Below are 20,706 nucleotides of genomic sequence, written 5' to 3' on the forward strand. Positions count from 1 at the left end.
TCATTGGTTTCTAGTTTCAGTTCATGATGGTCTCATAGTAAATATGGAGTGATTTTTATTGTATTTAAGTAGGCTTTGTGGACTAATGTGGTCTATTTTGGAGAAAGTTCTGTGTATTGCTGAGAAGAATGTACATGTGTTGTAGTAGAGTAGAACATGGTAGATATCTGTTTAGTCTATTTTAAAGGTTTGTTTCAGTTCTGATATTTCTTTGTTGATTTTTTTTTGTTTAGTTTATCTGTCTTTTTGTGAAATCCGGGTGTTGAGGTCACCTACTATGATTGTATGTCTATTCAATCTTTTACGTCCAGCAGCATTTGTTTTATGAAGTTAGGTACTCCAATATTTGATGCATATATATTTACAAGTGTGATATATTACTGTTAGATTGTTCTGTTAACTAGTGTGTATTGACCTGCTTTACCTCTTCTGATCAGTTTTAGTTTGAAGTTTACTTTTGTCTGAAAGTAAAATTGCTACCCCTGCTTACTTTGTGGGCTGTGGTGAATGAAATACTGTTTTCTATTGTTTGAGTTTTAATCTGTGAGTGTCTTTTTGGATTAGTTTAGTTTCTTGACTGTAACTGATTGTTGGATTTTGTTTTTTTACCCAGTCTGTGGATCTGTGTCTTAGTTGGGGAGTTGAGGTGATTAATGTTGACAGATTTTATTGGAAGGTATTGATTTATTCTTGTTATTGCATTCTTTTGAACCTCTCTCTCTCTCTCTCTCTCTCTCTGGTTGTTTGTTTATCTATTTGCCTTGTTTGATGTGTTCATTCCATTTGAATTTATGGCTTTGATGGCTTTGCTGTCTCTGTCTAGGATATTGTTGAGTATTTTTGTGAGTGCTGGTTTGGTGTTCATGTATCTCTTTAATTTTTGTTTTTCATGGAATATCTTTATTTCCCCATCTATTTTGAAAGAAAATTTTATGATCTATATTAATCTGCGTTGAAAGTTGTTTGCTTTTAGGGCTTGACATACTTCACTGCAGGCACTTCTGGCCTTTAAAGTTTGTGTTGAGAAATCTGCTATAATTCCAATGGGCTTTCATTTATACATGACTTTTTGCTTTTCTCTGACAGCTTTTAAGATTTTTGTCCTTTAGTTGGACATGTGGGATTTTGACTAAGATATGTTGTACGGAGCTTCTTTTTTTTTTTCAGTTGCTGTTCTGTTAGCCTCACTTGCCTGTATGTTGAAATCTTTCCTCATTCTTGTGAAAGTTTTTTAAAATTATGATTGCTATAAACATTTTTTATATGTACACTATCTTCTAGTTTCTCTGACTCCAGTTAGCCTTAGATTGGTCTTTTGACCATCATCTGGTAGCTATTGGGTGACTTTTTCTTGTTCTCTTATTATGTTTAAAGCTTCTCTGAATAATTTGTGTTAATTTAACATTTTGACTTATTTTAGAAACCTTGGGGCCAGGGATGTAGCTTAGTGGAGCTGGCACCTGCCTGGCAAGTGCAAGGTCCTGAATTTGATCCCTGTTTCCAAAAAACAAAAAGAAAGAAACCTTGTCTTCACATTGGTCATTTCTGCAATTTATGAATTCTGTATAATTTGTTGTTCCTGAATTTCTGTCTGTAGTGCTTCCATTTTTTAATTTGTTTCTCCCATATCCATATCAATTTATATGGTAGTTCCATCTTTTGGGTCATGTCAGGACTCATCAAGTTTCTTTACCTCTTCTTTAATTAGTTCATAAATCTCTGCTACCTCATACTTGCTTTCCTCTCTATTGGTGCTCCCTAGATCTGCTTTGAGGGAATTGAGAAACCTTGGGTGCCTTTTGTTGCCTTATTTTCCCACGTTTGTGGGGTGTGCATATGTGTGTGCATGTGTGTGTGTGCATGCGTGGTGTGGATTGAGATCAAGTAGAATTAGGAGAGATTACAGTTGGTATGAAGATCTTTTTAGTTATATTCTGCCTTCCAGTGGTATGTTTTCAGCTCTATTTGTCCATAAGTAGTGTGTACCCTTTGTTCATTTAATTTAAATTGTTTGGACCCTATCACTTTTTTGTGAAAAGAAAATTATTACTGGTTATAATAGCATCAACAGATCCGATCATACATCATTGCATGTACACTTTCACTGTTAATCAGTATCCTTTACAACCTATGCTATATTGCTATTAGAGATTAAAGGATGGGTGAAAGAGAGGTGTAAGTTGGTAGGAGAGGTAGATAAGAGATATAACAGGTAAAAAAACAGATAGGAATCAGTTTCTGTTGGAAATCTTTTTATAGTTGAAATAAAGGGTTAGTGTGGAAGGTTTTAAGATATTTGGGGGGCAGGGTGTGATGTAGGGGGGGGTGTAAATATGGGACTGAGGAAAGCATCGAGGTTGTCAGAATCTGTTGATATATTTGTGAATCTGTAAGGTGGAGAAGAGGCAGGGTAAAACGAGGAGGTAAGTAAAATGAGGAAGAACAAAAAGAATGGAATATGGTGGATGGATGGTTAATATGAGAGAAGATAGAAAAGACAGCGCAATATGGGGGGACAAAAATTTTAAGAAGTGGGAGAAATAAGCAAAAAATAGAATACTGTTGATACAGTTGCTAGAATTGAAGAAAAAGGGTGGGAAGTAGAGAAGAATGAAAATAATAGCTGCATCAATAAAAAAGAAACAAAAGAAAAGTAACAACAATAAATCTTGTAGGAACACAGATTAAACATTCAGCAAGAGAAGATACATGAAATTCCTACATGTCCACTATGCCATTGAGTGTCCATATAGATTCCCTTCTTGCCTTAGTTGTGGTTGGTCTTCGTGCAGCCACACGTATTTCCCTCTTTCTGTGTCCTGCCATGACTAATTAGTCGTCTGTCTCTGTCCCACTACCCCATTGTCTCAGTTAATTTGAAAAGAAAAGGATGTGAGATAATTTTTCTGACACAACTCTCCTTCACCTTCTGCCAGTGTCCTATGCCTTCCATTTGCCTTTGTGCTAGGCAAACCTCCATGTTCTTTTTATTTTTTTAATAGCAAAACATTTATTGGTACATATTAGGCCTACATAATGATAACACTTATCATAGGGATTTTGTACCTGTACATGATACATCTCTTTTTTTCCCTTTCTTTCCTCCCCTGAAGCCCCCTCCCCTTCCTGTGTACAAAAGCTTTGTTTCCATTTCTTCCTCTGTTTTCACTTTGTTTTCTTGTCACTTCCTTTCTTGCTTTGTGTATTTTCCAACTATTTTGTTGCCAGCAGTTCTCTGTCCCAGCCTGTCCCGTCTTTTCCTTTGCACTCAAATCCCAAACTGACAACTCTTAAGAATTCACCTTTCCCGCTAGCAAGCAGAATCTGACACAGTTCCCAAGCTTGGTTTAGAAACTCTTGCCCCCAGGCATGACGATGGTAGCAGTTCAGGGTTTCCTGCTAGCTCAGGATTTTCTGGTGTTTGTGGAAACAATAAGGAAGTGCTCATTCTGGAACAACTGATCAGTTCTGTTCCCTCCGCTATATCCAGCAGGCTCAGCTGGTGCTGTTCGTTGTGTTTATCCTCTCTGTCTGGGATGGGCAGGACTTCCCTTGCTTAAGGTGAGCACTAGAGAGGATGCCACAGGAATGCAGCTTTCCCCAGTGAGGTGAGCGGGTGATGGGGAGAAGGCGCAGGTATGTGCAGTCTGTCCCAGGACTCTGCAGCACTTGTTAATTCCCTTGCGTTATTTTTATACTGTCAAAGTGGCTCCTCCTAGAGGGGCAAGGGTGGGAGCACCACTTCCTCTGTTCAAAGATTCAGCTATTTGATTTGATCTATATATATTGTCTTTCAGATTCATTTTCTCTTTCAGCTTAAAGGTATCTCTTCTGCTTCAGAGTACCTGTATTTTTAGTGAATCTTCTCTGCATGTCTGACATGACTCCTCTATTCAGCCATGTTGAATCTCTCACCCCACCCCATTCCTTTAACTACATAGTGAGACCCTGTCTCAAAAAACTTAAAAAAAAAAAAATTAGCATTAAGTTTTTTAAATAAAAAGAAATTTCAAACTTAGAAAAATATATTCCATTTTTATGTGCATTTTATGTTCTTGACTGTTATAAAGTCTTTGAATATAGGGTCATTATGTCTTATTCATCTGTTGTACTTATTATGCCTTTGCTCATAAAATTTGATCAATGAATGTTTGCAAGCTGACTGGTGAAGTGAATGAAAAAAAGGGGAAAAAATTGAAGAAGTTAGTGCAAAAAATGATTTGTCTCAAGATGAGTGGTTTGCTTCCTTGAAAAGGGGAAGTGAAAGAGGGAGAAAATATGTAGAAGTGAAAAAAAGTCAAATTTAGGATTTTTAGCCCTGTGATCTGATTATTTCTGGCTTGAGTGGATAGAAGCTGGGTTTTGGATTTTTTGTTCTAAAGTGATTTGTATAATGATAGTATATATTCATCCTTTTAAAAAGATGTGATTACCAGTTCAATATGAAAAGGAATTCCTTCCTATATTCCGTATATTCTTTATATTGCATTATTACCTGAAAATGCATACATGCTGATTTTTAAGCTAAATATTTTCTCAATGAGTATGTTTCTCAGTTTAATTAATTCTACTTTATAGAATCAATTTAGAGACAAAAGGGACCAATGATCTGAATTCTTAATTTTTCTCATTAGCTCTCTAGAAAACTTGAACCTAGGAGCAAAATTCAGGGTTTTTTTTCCTATGTCAAGCCCTGTGCTATACTTCTTTAAATACTTTATTTCAGCCATTGAAGGAGGTAATTTCCTCTGCATTTTATAGTTACAGAAATTGAAATTTTAAAATGTTACATAACTTGTCATGGTCCCCAAGTCAGTGATTTGAGGCACAAGGACTCAGCCAAAACTGATTGCATGGTCCATACTCTTAGCCACGAGGACATAACCACCTCCCCTAAGGCCAAGTTGGTTGCCCCATTACTCAAAGTATATTATTTGTGATCTCAGTTTCATGTGTTTTCTATTGTTCTAACCTGTTTGAAGGGTTTTGTTTTTTGTGATTTTGAGGAGAGAGAGAATTGAGGGATGCTGGGATGAGTTTGAAAGCACAACTTTCTCTGTGCTTGTTTTCATTCTACCATTGTCATATATTTCTTTTATTTTTTCTTGTCTTTCATTGTTGTCCTTCTTTTACCCATTTTTTACTCTTTCTTTTATCTGTTTATATTAGAAAATTTCAAATATATACAAAGGTAGGAAAAAAAGTGTAATGAGCCCTCCTATTCATCTCTAACATTCAACTGTGTATCACTCATATACTCCTGTCTTCCTTTCATTCCCTCCCCCTATTTCCCCCTGTTATATTGAGGCAAATTTCGGTTTTCATATCATTTGACCTATAAAGTTTCAGTTTGTATCTGTAAATTCTGAAGACTCATTAAAAATATTAGGGCTGAAGGCTGGGGATTTAGCTCAGTGGTTCCACCGCCTGCCTCATAAGCACAAGATCCTGAGTTCAATCCCCAGTACCAAAAACAAAAACAAAAATAATAGGCTGAAAAACCACATCTTCTTTATCCAGTTTCCAACTGATGGGCAAATGGGCTGTTTCCAAGTTTTAGCTATTACAAACTGTGCTGCTATAAACATAGGTGCGCATACTTCTCTGTGATATAATTCTTTTAATTCTTTTGGAAAGATACCCAGCAGAGGGATGGCTTGGTCAAATGGAACCTCTAGTCCCAGCTCTTTGAGGTATCTCCATATTGATTTCCATAGTGGTTGCACCAGTCTACACTCCCACCAACAATGGAGAAGGTTTCCTTTCTCCCCACAACCTCTCCAACATTTGTTATTGTTTGATTTCTTGATAGCAGCCACTTTGTGGGGTGAGGTGGAATCTCAGTGTTGTTTTCATCTGCATCTCTTGAATGATCAGTGATGTGGAACATTTTTTCATATATTTACTTGCTGTTTTTACTTCTTTATCTGAGAAATATCTGTTCATTTCAGATACCCATTTTTGAATTGGGTCTTTATATTTGGGGGACTGATTGTTTTGAGTTCTTTATATATTCTAGATAATAGTCCTTTGTCTGAGGAGCAGCTGGCAAAAATTTTTTCCCACATTGTAGGTTGTCTCTCACTTCTGTTGATGGTTTCTTTTGTAGTGTAGAAGGTTTTTAATAAGATGAGATCCCAGTTGTTGATTCTTTCTGCTAGTTCCAGTGCTACTGAGGATTTGTGCATAAAATCTTTTCCTATGCCAATGTCTTCAAGAGTTCTGCAAGTTTAGTGTTTCTATTTTAATATTTAGATCTTTAATCCACTTGGATTTTAATTTAGTGCATGGTGAAAGATAAGGGTCCAGTTTTAATCTTTGGAAGATTGAGATCCAGTTTTTCCAACACCATTTATTAAAGAGGCTATCTTTCCTCCACTGAGGATGGTCAGCTCCTTTATCAAAGATGACGTAGCTGAGTACATCTGGATTTGTTTTTGTGTCTTCCAATCTGTTCCACTGATCATCAGATCTGTTTCTTTGCCAGTACCATGCTGTTTTTAATCACAGTGGCTTTGTAGTATAGTTTCGAATTGGGAACTCAGCCATAAAGAATGAGAAATTAGATTCATTCATAGGAAAATGAATACACATTGAGGATATACTCCTAAGTGAAATAAATAAGTCACACATGTGTAAATACCGAATAGTTTCTCTGGTGTGAATAAACTATAATAGTACATAAGATCCTAATGATATAATGGACTATGTGAAATAGGAAGAAAGGGGCTAAAGGTGTAGGGAAAGTGGGAAGGGTAGGGGAAAGGTAATAAGGGAAAAAGAAAAAATACGAGAAAATGAAAAAATGGAATGATGTGTTTGTAAAGGGAGAGGGAGGAGGGGTGAAGGGAGGGCAGGGACAAGGGGAAAAAATGAGAACCAAGATCTATCATGTAAAGGTACAAGATCCCAATAATGAATGTAACTGTACTGTATACCTAAAATGTGCCAATAAACTCAGTGAGGAAAAAAAAATAATAGTGCTGAGAGTATAGCTTGGTGGTGGAGATGAGACCATGCCTATCATGCATGAGGGCCTTAGGTTTGATACCCCCCTGAAAAACACACACACACACACACACACACACACACACACTCAATACCATTATCACTTCTTTTGAAATGTAATAATATCTAGTTATTTTTCAAATTTATTAATTATTTCATAAGGCTTGCTTTTAGTTTGGATCAGAATCTAGGTGAGTTTGTATCTATGTCAAACAACCAGTTAAGCAATTTGCAATTAAATATCTTTTGATTTGTAAGTTTCTCTATTTAGTGAATAAATTGGTCAATTACACTGTAGAGTTTCCCTGTCCAAACTTTGCTCTTCGGATCCCTTTTGTGTTTTGTTTTTTTGTGATACTGGGGGTTGAATCCCAGGACCTTGCATATGCCAAGCAAGCTGTACCATTGACCTACACATCTCCATCCCTTTTTTATTTTGAGACAGGATATAACTAAATTGCTGTGCCAGTTAATCTTGTCAAGTTGACTGGATTAAGAGACTCCTGGAGAGGTGATTGGGTCATAGGGACAATATACCTATCAATGGATTAATGCATTGATGTTCATAGCTGAATGTGCTGTTATATAAATTGGGGCCCAATTACAGGTAGGTCTCTGGGGTTGTCTTTGGAAGGTGTATCTCTTTTTCATTCTCCCTCTTCCCCTGTGCTCTGCTTCCCAGCTGAAAAGGGATGAACAGTGTTCCTCCACCAGGTTTTTCTGACATGCTGTTTCTGCCTTTCAGCCAGCTGATAATGGACTGAACTCTCTGAAGCCATAAACCAAAATAAACTTCTTCCCCTTTAAGTTGCAGATGTCAGGTATTTTGTCCCAGCAACAAAAAAGCTGACTCAGTTTCCCATCCTGGCCTTAAATTTGTGGTCCTCCTCTTGCCTCAGCCTCCTAAGCAGTTGGGATTATAGGCATATACCACTGTGCCCAGCTCAGTTTAATGCTTCAGTGTTGTTTAATGTCCCCTTTTTCCTCTATTATTTCTTACTAATTGGTAGCTAGATTTATAGTATAGGTGCCTGGTATACTTTCTATGATGATGAAAATATTCTATATGTGTGTGTTAGCCTCTAGCCACTTGTGCTAAGTGAACACTTGAAATGTGACTAAGGAGATCATTTTATTTAATTTCTCATTTTATTTAATTTTAATTAAGTTTAAATGTAAAAGCTACACATAAGTGGCAGCTTTTACCTCAGAGTGAAGTTAAGGTTTTATTTTTGTTTTGTGTGTTTGTTAAGTCTTTCCCATAAAGGGCATTATAATCTAGTTGTTACTTCTTGTGATGTTAACAGCTGTTGTTGATAATTGCCTAAATGCATTAGTTTACTAGAGCTTGCAAAATGGTGATATTCTAACTCTTTTTACTTCCTGATTATAGTTGGTAATTTTGGTAAAAATATGGTTACTAAATTAGCTATCTGGAGATAAAGCCTTTGTTTTTGTCCTTAGCATTCAGGAATTTTAGTCTCAACTATTTATAGATAACCATGAAGGTAGGTTTGATACATGTACTGATTTATAATTTACTGAGACATCAGATTGTAATTGCATTAATTAAATTCTTTTTATGTTTGCAGCAGTGATCTATTTAGCTACATGAGAACCTTGTCAGTTCCTCAGCATCTGTATTAAAAGATAGTTTTGTTTCTATTTTATGGAGAGCTTATATGCCATAATGTTATTCAACAATTTCATCTTTACCAATATCAAGGGTATGACATAGTTTATTTTTAAATTGTCATCATTTGACTTGAAACAATTTATGGAACAGTTGAGGTAAATTTAAATTTTTTTTTCCTCTTTGTCCAGCCCCAAGTTCAGTGGATCCATAGTCTTTTTTCCACTGTTGGTCCATAGAAAAAGATGTGTTTGCTGTATTTGGACTTTCTTATTTGCCAAACGAATTAACCTTTTAGAAACATTACCTCAGCTTAATTTAAATCCTTCTGAAGAGTTTTAACTGATAAAAGAAGTTGGAAAGTACTCTATATAACTGATAAATTTCAAGGATAATAAATTTTACCCCTTCTTGATTTTCCTGTAGGAAAAAATATCACAAAATATTTTTTTTTGTCAAATAGATTTTCTCCTCAAAAAGTGAATCCCGACTGAAACACCTATTACAACGAGCCCCAGATTATTGCCCAGAAACAATGGTAAGTCTTACTGAACTAGGGAAGCTTTTTCGTAAATGAAAACCATCTAATGGGTTACTTTTAGATTTAACAACTTTTTAAATGTGTTTGGAATTTGTGATCCATGTAAAATGTAAGCCGTACAGTATTTTTAAACAATCTTCACACAAATTACTAGATAAAATATTATCTTTTTTTTAAATCTATTTGAGGATGTAGGTCAAAAAACAATCTTAATTCCAGTGTGTGTATGTGTGTGTGTGTGTGTGTGTGTGTGTGGTGGTGGTTCCAGGGATCAAACTTGGGACCTTGGGTTTACCAGGCAGTCACAGTGCCACTGAACTAATTACCCCAGCCCCCGGTGTCTAGATTTTACTATAATATTTTATTTGGAATTTGGAGTTGTTTTAATTAATTTTATGAAAACTATAATAAATCTGTCTGTGTTTTTATTTTGAAAAATTGAATTTGGGATAAGGGAAAATATATAGCATACTATTCTCATCTTTCCATTTTCTGACATACCATAGATGTATTACTTGCTTGTCAGAATCAGGTAATTTAACGTTTCCAGGGCTTGAGCTAACCTTGGTGTTTGGGTGCTCAGGAGCCAGGCTAAGAAAGCCTGAGCTTGCATGAAAGCTGTGGAAGGGAAATTCTGTGGAAGAGAAAAACGCTGACAGCCAAACAGGTCTGACTAACGTATTTTTCTTAAGTCATTCTGTTATATACTTGTATCCTGAGTAACCAGAGTGGCCCTTAGTACTTTTAGGTGAGAAAATAGGAAAAGAATAAGCAATAATTTTGTATCTTGCTTTTTTAATTTTTATTTTTACCAAATGATGTATATTTAACCTAGAACTCTGACTGAATGGACCCAGCCATAATGAAATTACAGTAACTATACTATAGAAATAAACTATCATCTATAGAAACTGGCTATCTCCATAAGGTTTTTTTGGTGATTACAATTTCAGGTTGAAATTTGGAGTTGTATGAATTCATCTTTGCCAGGTAAGCAATAGCAATGTAACATTTAACATTTTAATTTTTAAAACTTATTTTATGGATGTAAAATCTATGTCATAGTTCTGCAAGCTAATTTATACTTTAGAATTTTTATCCTTCGCTTCCAACAGTCAATTGTTAAAATAAATTTTTAATTTATTCTCACCTATGTTCATTTCTTAACTTTGTGTTCTTGCATCTGTTTCACCCATTCTCCTGAATCTAGTCTTTGAAAGATCCCCAGGATCTTATTCCTAGGTCTTATGAATTTTTCTCAGTATTTACTGTCTTTGATTTTACTGTCTTTTATTGACCTTTCTTACCACTTCACCTTGGCCTTAGGATCTTATTTTCTCCTCTTAGCTGCCATAGGACTGTAGTTCTTCCTGTGTGTGATGTTCTTCCCTTCTTCCTCTACCCTCACCCTCATAGTCTCATTCCTTTCAGAATAGTTATCAGATTAGCTCTAGGAAGGGAACTCTCAAATCTTATTTGTTGTTTCTGACTTACAGACCTCTCTACCTGGGTTTCTCTACACAGGTGGCACCCGAAATGCAAATCCCAATCAAACACATAACTGCCACTACTGAGAATGATACAAAACTGGAAACTTGCAGGTTATCTTTGATTCCTTTTTCTTCTAGTTCCATTGACTGTCCTCTTGCAAAACTTTGCATCTGCCTTTATTCCTAATTCTGGTCTTTGAAGGATAGAATATTATAATAAACTTACGATTGCCATTTCAACATGTTATGTTCATCTTCCCTGGCCCCTTCAGAAAGAATCCCTCAGGATATCCATTGAAGTAAAAACCCAAACTCTCTAGCCTGGCATTCTTGGTCTTCTAGAATTAACACTTATTTTCCAGTCCTGCTTAAAGCCCTTGCCTTAAAAGAAGGAATATACCTTATATATCTCTGAATTCTAAAAAGTGCCACACTGTTGGAAGTTTGCATTTCAAACAAATTGGGCTATTTGCTTTCCTGGAATTACCCACTTTGCCTCTTCTCCTAATCTTTCTACCTAGTACCCTAGAATTTACACACACACACACACACACACACACACACACACACACACCCCCATGGAGTACCCAACTGTAATCTCAATTATGAAATGAGTCATATGTTTTATCTGTTTCATAATTTTGTAGTCCACACAGCCATAAATGGAATATGTTATACTTAGTAGGGACTCAGTAAATGTAAAAGCTTGTTCAATAATTCAGTATTTCCTGAGGCCACTGGATACATGGAAATAGCAGTGTACTTCATTACATATAATAGCTCAGAGTTTATGGACCTATGTGGATTCTATTCACAATTCTGTCTAACATGAGAGATTCTGAAGAGCAAGCAACACATATTCCAAGGAAAGTCCTAGGCTCTAGGGCTAGATGGGAGTCTGTTGGTCTTTGTACTCTTAAAATATATATAGAGATAAAGTAGCTTATATGAAGTCTTTTTAGTCAGTTTTTATAGTGGAAGTGGTTTATATTTAATCAGTTTGGGGGACAATTTTGAGAAATTTGTATGTCTGTAAACCATTTATTGCTTTCATTTATTTTGCTTTGTTTTCCAGTAGATACTTATATTATTTGTCATATTAAATCCTAGCTACATTTAGATATCTGTATTACCTATTGCCTTGAGTCCTTACCATGTTTTCCAAATGTAAGTAACAACCTAATGCAGATGTGAACTGGCAAATCTGTATATTACATGGAAGTAGCATAAAGCATTTTGTAAAGGAAGCAAGGAATGTGCACATCCTTTCAAGTTTGTCTTTTCTCTTTTCATGATTATTTCTTCTCTTTTTATAATTATTTCTTATTTCTTGTGATTTTGTGCTAGGAGTCATTTGTTAACATTTATGGTTGCAGAAGAGATCTAAAAACGTATTAAAAGGTTTTTTATGTATTATCTTTTGATTTCACAGTAATTTGGTTAAATCATTGCTGTGCATAAATTGAACCAAAAGTACAGAGCAGTTTTGCTCTGTGATTAAATGTGCCCATCAAAGCAAGGCTTGCCTCACAAAAATTGTTCCTGCATGTTTTCTAAGTACGGAGGGGTGCTTTTGGAGGTTGTTTTGTTGGTGGGGATCAAACATAGGACCATGCACATGTTGGACAAGCTCTCTACCACTGAACCATGCCCCCAGCCCCTAAGTATTAGTTTTAAAACAGGATCATGGTTTTTACGCTCTATTTCATATTTAATATTTTGAACACAATAATACTTGTGCTCTTTTTTTGTTTGCTTGTTTGCATGTTAAATTAAATTAGAAGCTTTGCCTCTGATTCATAGTCTGAAAATAAGGGAACAGCCTTTCCCATAACTGCTCTGTATGTCTTACTTTGTATGTCCTCTGAGAGAGATGCTAATCTACATAAAAGAATTACTTAAAGAGAGTTCAAGGGGAGCAAAGAAAAGGGAAGAAAAACAAAGGACCTGATGAGTATTCTGTGGGGGACTGTAAGGACTAGCGGTGATAGCATTGGGAGTAAGGATGAAGAGAAGGTATTAATAATTTTGAGGCCTTGCTGTCTGAGCTAGCTTTCCCATGGACATCTTTTGGTGGCATCTGTGGAACAGTTTGGTGTGTTAGTTGTCCCTGTCACTACTTACTACCAAAATTTTGAACATTTGTTTTTAAGGTGTGTTTAAGAAGTCTGATGGCTGGGTTGGCTTAGGCTGTTGTGAGCTGGCAATTGCGTTGGAGTGTCGACAGGCATGCAAGCAGGTAACAACGGGCATTTGGGCTTATTAAGCATCATGGAATACAGTTGTAGCTTTGGGGAGATGACCACAGAAACTGCAAATTTAGCATTTCTTACATAGATCGTTTCCTTTTAGAATTACTGTTTTTTCGTTATGGCCAATACAGTAAGACCCTCAGCTATCTCGTATTTACTTTCTTACCTTTTCCCTCTCTCTGCCATTCAAGGAATGAATTTTATAGGAATTAAGACCTTCCAACATGACTTTGTTCCATGGTCAGGCTGAGTCATTGCTAACCAACTCCAAGTAAATGAATATGCTTTGAATATGCTTGGATGAGAGCAGTTGATAGAGTTGGTTTATTTCATTTTCTTCTTCCCTTCTTTCTGAGCTTTTATCCTGGCATGTTCTCACACCTCCTTTCTGCTCCTAAAGGGAGTGTGACTCCTACAGTCCTAGTTAGGCTCCTGAGTTCTTCCTCACTGCATATATTCATAGTAGTCTTCAGTGGAAAACCAGCCTCCTAGCATCTCCACTCCATATGGTGGAAGTAGACTTAACTGGGAAAAGCTAGATAAGTTGTTTAGATGATTATTTAAATGGATTTGAAACCACAACTGAGAAGCCTCTTAAAGTTTTTTCTAGAGACTGGTCTTTGGATAGGAGTATTGGAGATGTGGTATTATACAAAGTGTATTATAGCCTGAACAACACTCTTTGGGCAGCACATGACCTAGCTATCTGCTGCTGTCTCTATATATTAAAGTGAGTTGTAGAAAATTTGAGCTATAATAGGTCTAGTGAGACATAAAGCATTTGCCAGCCCGCTCTGCTTCATACCTTCTTCATTCTCATCAGCTGGCTTGTTCTAAATTCCATGGGTCTAGGTGATAGAATAAGAAGAAAAACAACAAGGGACCCAGAGCCCATGTCTCTGGAACTGTAAGTGGAGGCTGATGTCATGTGAAAGAATCGCCACTTATTGGCAGATTGGGGGGAGGGCTTGTTTTATTTAAGTGTAGTAAATTTGCTATTTCTCTGAGCACCAGTTTCCTAATCCATAGAGGGGATAATATCTTCCTCATAAACTTGTTAAGAAAATTACATAAAAGTAAATTTTGTTAAATGCCTGGCATAGTACTCATCCCTTGTTTAGTTACCCTCTCTATTATAAATAGCACTTTTCTGAGAGGATTAAGCCAGTACATTCACTATACTTGATCTTAGCCAAAAGGCCGAGAAGCGATAGTACATTCACTATAAAAGCTTTGACTATGAAGGGTTAAAGAAAAAGCAAAATATAAGTGCCCTGGCAGAGCTTCACAAGAAAATTTACTATGGCAAAGCTTCACAAGAAAATTTGCTAGAGTGGAATTTATTTTAAAAAGAAAAGTCCTCTGATATACATGGCCTTCAAAGTCATCTAGTTTCCTAAATAACAGAAGAACTGTGTTATTATTATGTAAGATTAAAACCAGAGAAGTTAGAGTGAAGCTCTAGCATATTGAATAGGTCCTATTGCTTATTTTAAAGATAGTGCATGAAATTTGTTACATTTTAGAAACTTTTTAAGTATTTGAGTATAAGGTTTGCCTTCATAAAATAAAGAATATTACACACCAGCAATTAACATATACTAATTTCTGTACTTTTTTTGTCCTGTGCCAAATACCATGTATAATAAATTAATGGAGAAATTTGTTGTCTTTTAGGCATCTTCAAAGAATGATATCTCCAAAGTTTGCAGAAAAGAATATGAGGTATGGATTTTATTTAACAAATTTGGATACACTATTCAGATGTTATCAGAATTGAAAAAATAATGAATTCATTTTTTTTGCCAAATCACCTTTTATCTTGTGAAAGATTTATTTAGCCTTGACAAAAATGTCATTTACTTTGTTTAAAGATGTTATAACTTTATTTTTGTTGAAACTAAATATTCATTTTTAAGTGTCAAAATGTCATGGACAAAGGATTTATAATGTTTTCACAACAAATCAACTGCTACTCAAAATTGTGTAATAGTTTTTCTTAGGTTCTGTATCCTCTTTTACCAACCCTTTCCAATCTCTTGACCCATCTGGGTCCATTTTAAAAATATTATTTCTATCATGAAGAAATGTAAACAAAGAAATAAAATCACACTGCCAGTTTAATAGCTTCAAACTTCACAGACATCCTGTATTTTGGGGAAAAATATTGAGTTACAAGGGCTCCATTAAATCTGAAACTCTTGTCTTCAAAAGATGTGATTTCAAGCATTGTGGTATCTAGATTTGGGAGATACTAGAGCAAGAGTAGAGGAGGAGAGGGAGTAGAGGGGAATACACCATGCATGTATGTGCAGATGATTGTCCCTGATGTAAAAGGGCTTCATTGAGGGGCTACTTTGTTCATTTTCTAGAACCTGTTGTTAAATGTGACAGTTTTATTGTTTTTCATATTGTAAGGCCAATGCCGTGTAATTAAGGAGACTTAAATGCACATGCCTCATTCATCATTTTTATCACTAAACATTGTGATTTCTATTGCTTTTAATAATCTGTGTTCTCTTGGAAAAGAAAGAGTAACTCTCGTAATTGCTTCATGATTATAGTCTTGATTTTTTCTTTTCTCAAAGCCTGAAATTATCTCTTGATTAACATTTTTTAATTGGAGAATCTTTTGGAGAAACTAATTATCCTTATTGGAGGGCTGGGGATTTAGCTCAGTGGTTTTGCTGCCTGCCTTGCAAGCACAAGGACCCGAGTTGGATCCCCAGTACCAAAAATCAAAACAAAACAGGAAAATCCTTATTGGAAAACAGCTTTGTATTCCTTTTGAGGGAATTTTCTAAGGAATTTATTTAAATTAAAATTGAAAATAAATTAAAATTTTAATAATTTAATAAATTTTAAATAAAATTTTAAAAATTTAATGCAATTTAAGATTCTGTTTTGTTCTAACCAACTTAAAATAAATCAATTAAATGTAAAGCTTTATTCTGATTTTATAGTCTAGTTTCTTATGTTAATCAACAGTATTTATTGAATATTGAGAGACAGTTTTATATATTGGAGCAAAAACTTTAGAGTAAGACTTAGGTTAGAATGCTAGCTAAGCAAATTAAAATCTCTTGACTTCAAAGACTAAAAAATTATGTCTAATTGTATTTAATTAAAATATATACTGCATACACAAGGGATCAGGGAAGTTAAAGGCAGAGCAAGCATATTGGGAGTTATCAGGAAAAACTTTGCAAAAGGGAGAGGCCTGAAAAGATTGGTATCATTTAGTTAAGAAGGCTGTGGATCAGAGGCATATTAGCAGAAGTACCCATGGCTTATGCAGAGGGCAAAAAGAAGATAGGCCTGTTTTGGGCTGAGAATCTGTGCTTGAATAGGTAAAGTAGAACCAGATATTGGAATATTGACATTTTGGAGCCCAACCTATTATTAAATGATGATGAAGATTTTGTAAAAGAAGGCTAATACAACCAAGCCAGTATTTTAGAAAGCTTTAAGACTTAGCTGTGTGCAGGCTGTTTTAGATATTCCAAACTCTTCTTAGAAGTTTGACTAAAAAGAGGTAAGACCCATATCTAGGACTATAGTGATAAAGTTCTGAGTTCAAAAATCAGAGATTTGAAAGCAGAATCTGTCAACAGGGTTTGTTATGTTATGATGGAGTGGCTATAATGGATGATGTTCAAGGAGATAGAATAATTCTTTGAGGCCTAGTTTCCTGGCGTACATTTACTATTTTCCTGTGCTTAAAGGCACTACATGTCTGTAGAGCTTCCTTTCTGGAAATAGGGCTGACTCGATACCTACACCAATTCTCCAGGTAAAAAAAAAAATTAAAATGACAGCTTAATTTCCTGGAAAGAAAATATGGAATTCCCAGGCCAAAAATTTAAGTGAAGCCAGAACAGTGGTACAAGACTATAAACCCAGCTAATTGAGAGGCTGAGGTAGGAGAATGACAAGTTCAAGCTCAGCTCTGGCAACTTAGCAAAACCCTGTCTGAAAATAAAATAAAAAGGTTGGGAAGAACCAACAACCATGGGTTCAGTCACCAGTGTGGGAGTGAGGAGTTTTGGAGAAGGCACTTAAGACAGGAATCTAGAAAAGTAAAGGCACTAAAGAAGATAGTAACCTTAAGAACTTTTGCTGAATCAGTTTTCACAGCTTTGTAACTTTATGGAGATCAGAAGTCAATAGGTAAATCTCTGGTTCTGACTGGCAGTAGAAAATGTAATTGAAGTCCCCTTCCCTTCCCATCAGTAAGTTTGGAATCCCAAAATATGCTCATCTGCTCCCCTAAAAGGAAAATTGTTTCTCAAACCTTAATGCTGTCTCCTTTGAAAACTAATATATATGTAAACTGTATATATATCAGTTGGCCTTCACTTAAGTTTGCAGCCCAAATCATACTGAGTGTTGAAACCTCATACATAGCCAGTTGTGGTGGTGCACACCTGTAATCCCAGCACTTGGGAGGCAGGCTGAGACCTGAGGATCACTGTGAGTTTGAGACCAGCCTGGGCTACATAGTGAATTCCAGGTCAGTTTCAACTACATAATGAGACCTTGTCTCAAAAACAGACAGACAGACAGACAGACAAAAACTCATACTAAGAATTTATTTAAAATGACTCTAAAATGGTAGTGTCTCTTTAGTGCCTGAGACAAGCTAACACAGATCCTCTATGGAAGAACTAATCATTATTTCATACTCCTTGGGATTTCTCCAGATAATGTTCTAAGGAAAATAAGCAATTCACAATAAATACATCATAAAATGCATCATCAGAAAACAAGACTCATCAAGTAAGAGCCTCAGAACATTGTTGAACAGAAGCAGACCTGAAGGCACTTTAGATACAGAAGTTATCAGGTGCAGACCAGAAATTGTTTAAGAGATAAAAATAATCTTGGAAATATGAAGAGCAAGCATTGTTGAAAACAGATTTCCAGAAAAATAGAGTTGAAATAAAAGCACAATTGATAAGTGTTGTACCTGATTAGATCAGTGAACTGGAAGCTAAACTAGAAAAAGTATATGGAAAAGCAGCACAAAGGGACATGAGGCTAAAGAATAAAAGAAAGGATAGTGAGAAAGTATTCTAATTGGAGTACTAGAAGAAAAAGTATGGACAGAGGCATTGTTAAACTCAGCAAATCCCCAACAAGTTAAAAAAAATCTACAAATTATAAACACAGATCATGGCTGTATTAGTTAAGGTTCTGTAGAGGAATAGAAAATATATGTATAATTACGCAAGGAGATTAGGTAGGCTTAAGGGATCAGAGGTGGAAGAGACCATAGTGGTCATCTGCAGGATCAGAGGTGGGAAAACCTACCACAGCTGTTCATATACTGAAGAGCTAGAGAATTCAGCAACTGCTCAGCTCAAGAAGATGGAAGCTGCAGAACAGTAGTGATCAAGGATGCAGCACCAGTCCAAGGCCAAAGACCTAGAAACTCACTTGCTGTTGCAAGTCTGTGATGGAAAACTGAGGAAACTGGAGGCTGATGTCCAGAGGTGATGGCAAAGATTGAGCTCTTCCAAAATAAGGACACTTCCTTCTTCCTTTCCCTTTTGTCCAGTTCAGTCTACAAGCCTGTTGGTTGGTGCCATCCACATCTCAAGTGGGTCTTCTTCCCTCAGTGTGCTGTCCTACCTGTCAGTCATCCATGGATACATGAAGAGCTGTGCTTTCTAATCTGCTAGAAGTTTCTTCATTCATTTATATAGACAGACGTATCATGATTAATGGTTACAATTACCAAAAATCTTGAAAGCAGTCAGAAAAAAAAGACATTTCCTTCAGGAGACCAAAAACTGATTTCCCAGGAGCAAGAGAGAAAGCCAGAAGACAGAAGGATGATTCCTAAACAGTTCTGAAAGAAAATAATTATCAGTCTGAAATTCTGTATCTATCAAAAATGTTTGTCAAGAAAGAAGGTGTCGGTAAGATATTTCTAGACAACAGAAACAGAATTGCCATTACTAGACCCTTTCTAGAAGTTTTCCTCCAAAGGAATCTCTGCAAGATCCATTTCAAGTGGAAAATTACTTTAATGCAGGCCAGGGATTTAGCCTAATGGTTCCACTGCCTGCCTCGCAAGCACAAGATCCCAAGTTCAATCCCCAGTACTAAAACAAAAAAAGAAAAGAAAATTACTTAAATGCAGAAGGGAACATGAAAATAGAAAGTGTATAAATTAAAACAGATTATATAAAACAATAGTGTTGAATTTTTAAAAAATTACAGCAACAATAGCATGTTCACTGGGAAGGGGCTAAATAAGAAATACTGAATTTTAAGTCTTTCCGTGTAAAGACCGTATCTCAGATGTGGTTAGGAATACAGGATTAAAGATTAGCAGTAATGTTATGTCCACAGTCAATCTTGAAGTAACTTGAACCTTGAAAGTAAATGAAGACTGCATGAAATATAGAGAACTGACTTTTCCTGGGTTGTCAAGGTTACTCTGTGTGTGTGTGTGTGTGTGTGTGTGTGTGTTTTACAGGGAATTGAACTTGGGGTCTTCATATGTAGCTACTTCCCCTAGCCCTGTGGGATTCAAATTTATTATCCTCCTGCCTCAGCCTCCCAGAGTGCTGGGATTACAGGTGTATACCACTACATCCAGACAAGATTGCTTGTTTGGTAATTGGAGGAATAAGATTGATACTGATATTTCATATCAGTGCCCAGAATAGAATGAGATGTTTCCAAAAAAGAGATCACCCTATCATTAGAAGTATTCAAGCAGCAGCTTACTGTTTTTACATATTGTGGAGATTTCAGCAATGGACGGGAAATTTAACTAATGATCTCTCTTTCAAATTTAGTTATTTTGACTAATAACCGAGAAAATACTTCCCTCAGTACTTAAAGAGTACTTCTTTAAGAATTACACCTATTTGACTGGAATTAACTAGCTTTGGTCTGTGGAAGCTACCAAAATCAACCATTACGAGCCTGATAATTTCTACATAAACATTTTCAAGTATGGACATGTTCATTTTCACAAGCATGGATCTTGACTCACCTAGAAGTATTGGTTAGGCAAGGTGCAATTCATGAATGTGCTTTGCTAGAGATCATATTCAAAGTATTTAAGAGCTGAAATGACATAGACTCCAACAATCAGAACAGAGTTGGCTGTAAACCACAGATATAGCCATATTACTGCACATTGGCTGATTAGAACTAAAGTAAACATGAACTCATGTTTTACATGCGGTGTGAGACATAAAGTGTAGATTCTTTTTAGATAGCTTTTGTCCACACCTTAGCTGTGCCCCTTTCTTCTGACCACCAGGATGGTGTTTTCAAATTTTTGATTATTGATAGTTATTTTCTTTCTTGGGATATCAGAATAAACATCATTAAGATTGCATGAGATTGGTGAATTTCCAGTGAACTGACAATGTCTATAAAATGATAAGATAAACTTTTCATTTAAGATTCATAAATCTATTTTTTACCTTTAATGTCAGACATTACCTGTCACTCTTAATGACTATAACTATAACTAACTTTCCAGTTGCTGCATGGTCTATTGAAATACAATGCTACAAATTTGCCATCAGACTTTGCTGAGTTTTTAATTATATTCTTTTCAGAAATATCATTTTTATTTCTCTCCTTTGTTTCCTGGCTTCCTTCAGTCTTTTTTTTTTGGATACCGGGGATTGAATTCAGGTCCTTGCAAGGCAGGCCACCGAACCACTGAGCTAAATCCTCAGGCCCTTATTTATTTCATTAACTAGTTATTTCATTAAGGAAGGTGAGAAATTATGGAGGAAAGCTGGTAGG

The 20,706-nt window shown here is 35.8% G+C and overlaps 1 protein-coding gene across 1 annotated transcript in view; it reads left to right on the plus strand.

Annotated features, from left to right (window-relative positions):
• The window catches only part of Reck (reversion inducing cysteine rich protein with kazal motifs), a 72,815-nt gene that overhangs the window by 13,814 nt on the left and 38,295 nt on the right, over nucleotides 1–20,706 (plus strand). Inside the window, exons 3-6 of the mRNA XM_010619439.3 lie at nucleotides 9,105–9,179; nucleotides 10,136–10,172; nucleotides 12,826–12,911; nucleotides 14,602–14,649. Of these exons, the coding sequence (XP_010617741.1) occupies nucleotides 9,105–9,179; nucleotides 10,136–10,172; nucleotides 12,826–12,911; nucleotides 14,602–14,649 (246 nt within the window). The remainder of the gene's footprint in view (nucleotides 1–9,104; nucleotides 9,180–10,135; nucleotides 10,173–12,825; nucleotides 12,912–14,601; nucleotides 14,650–20,706) is intronic.

Source organism: Fukomys damarensis, unplaced genomic scaffold (genome assembly GCF_012274545.1).
Source record: "Fukomys damarensis isolate Sample0158 unplaced genomic scaffold, DMR_v1.0_HiC HiC_scaffold_36, whole genome shotgun sequence".
Lineage (NCBI taxonomy): Eukaryota > Metazoa > Chordata > Mammalia > Rodentia > Bathyergidae > Fukomys > Fukomys damarensis.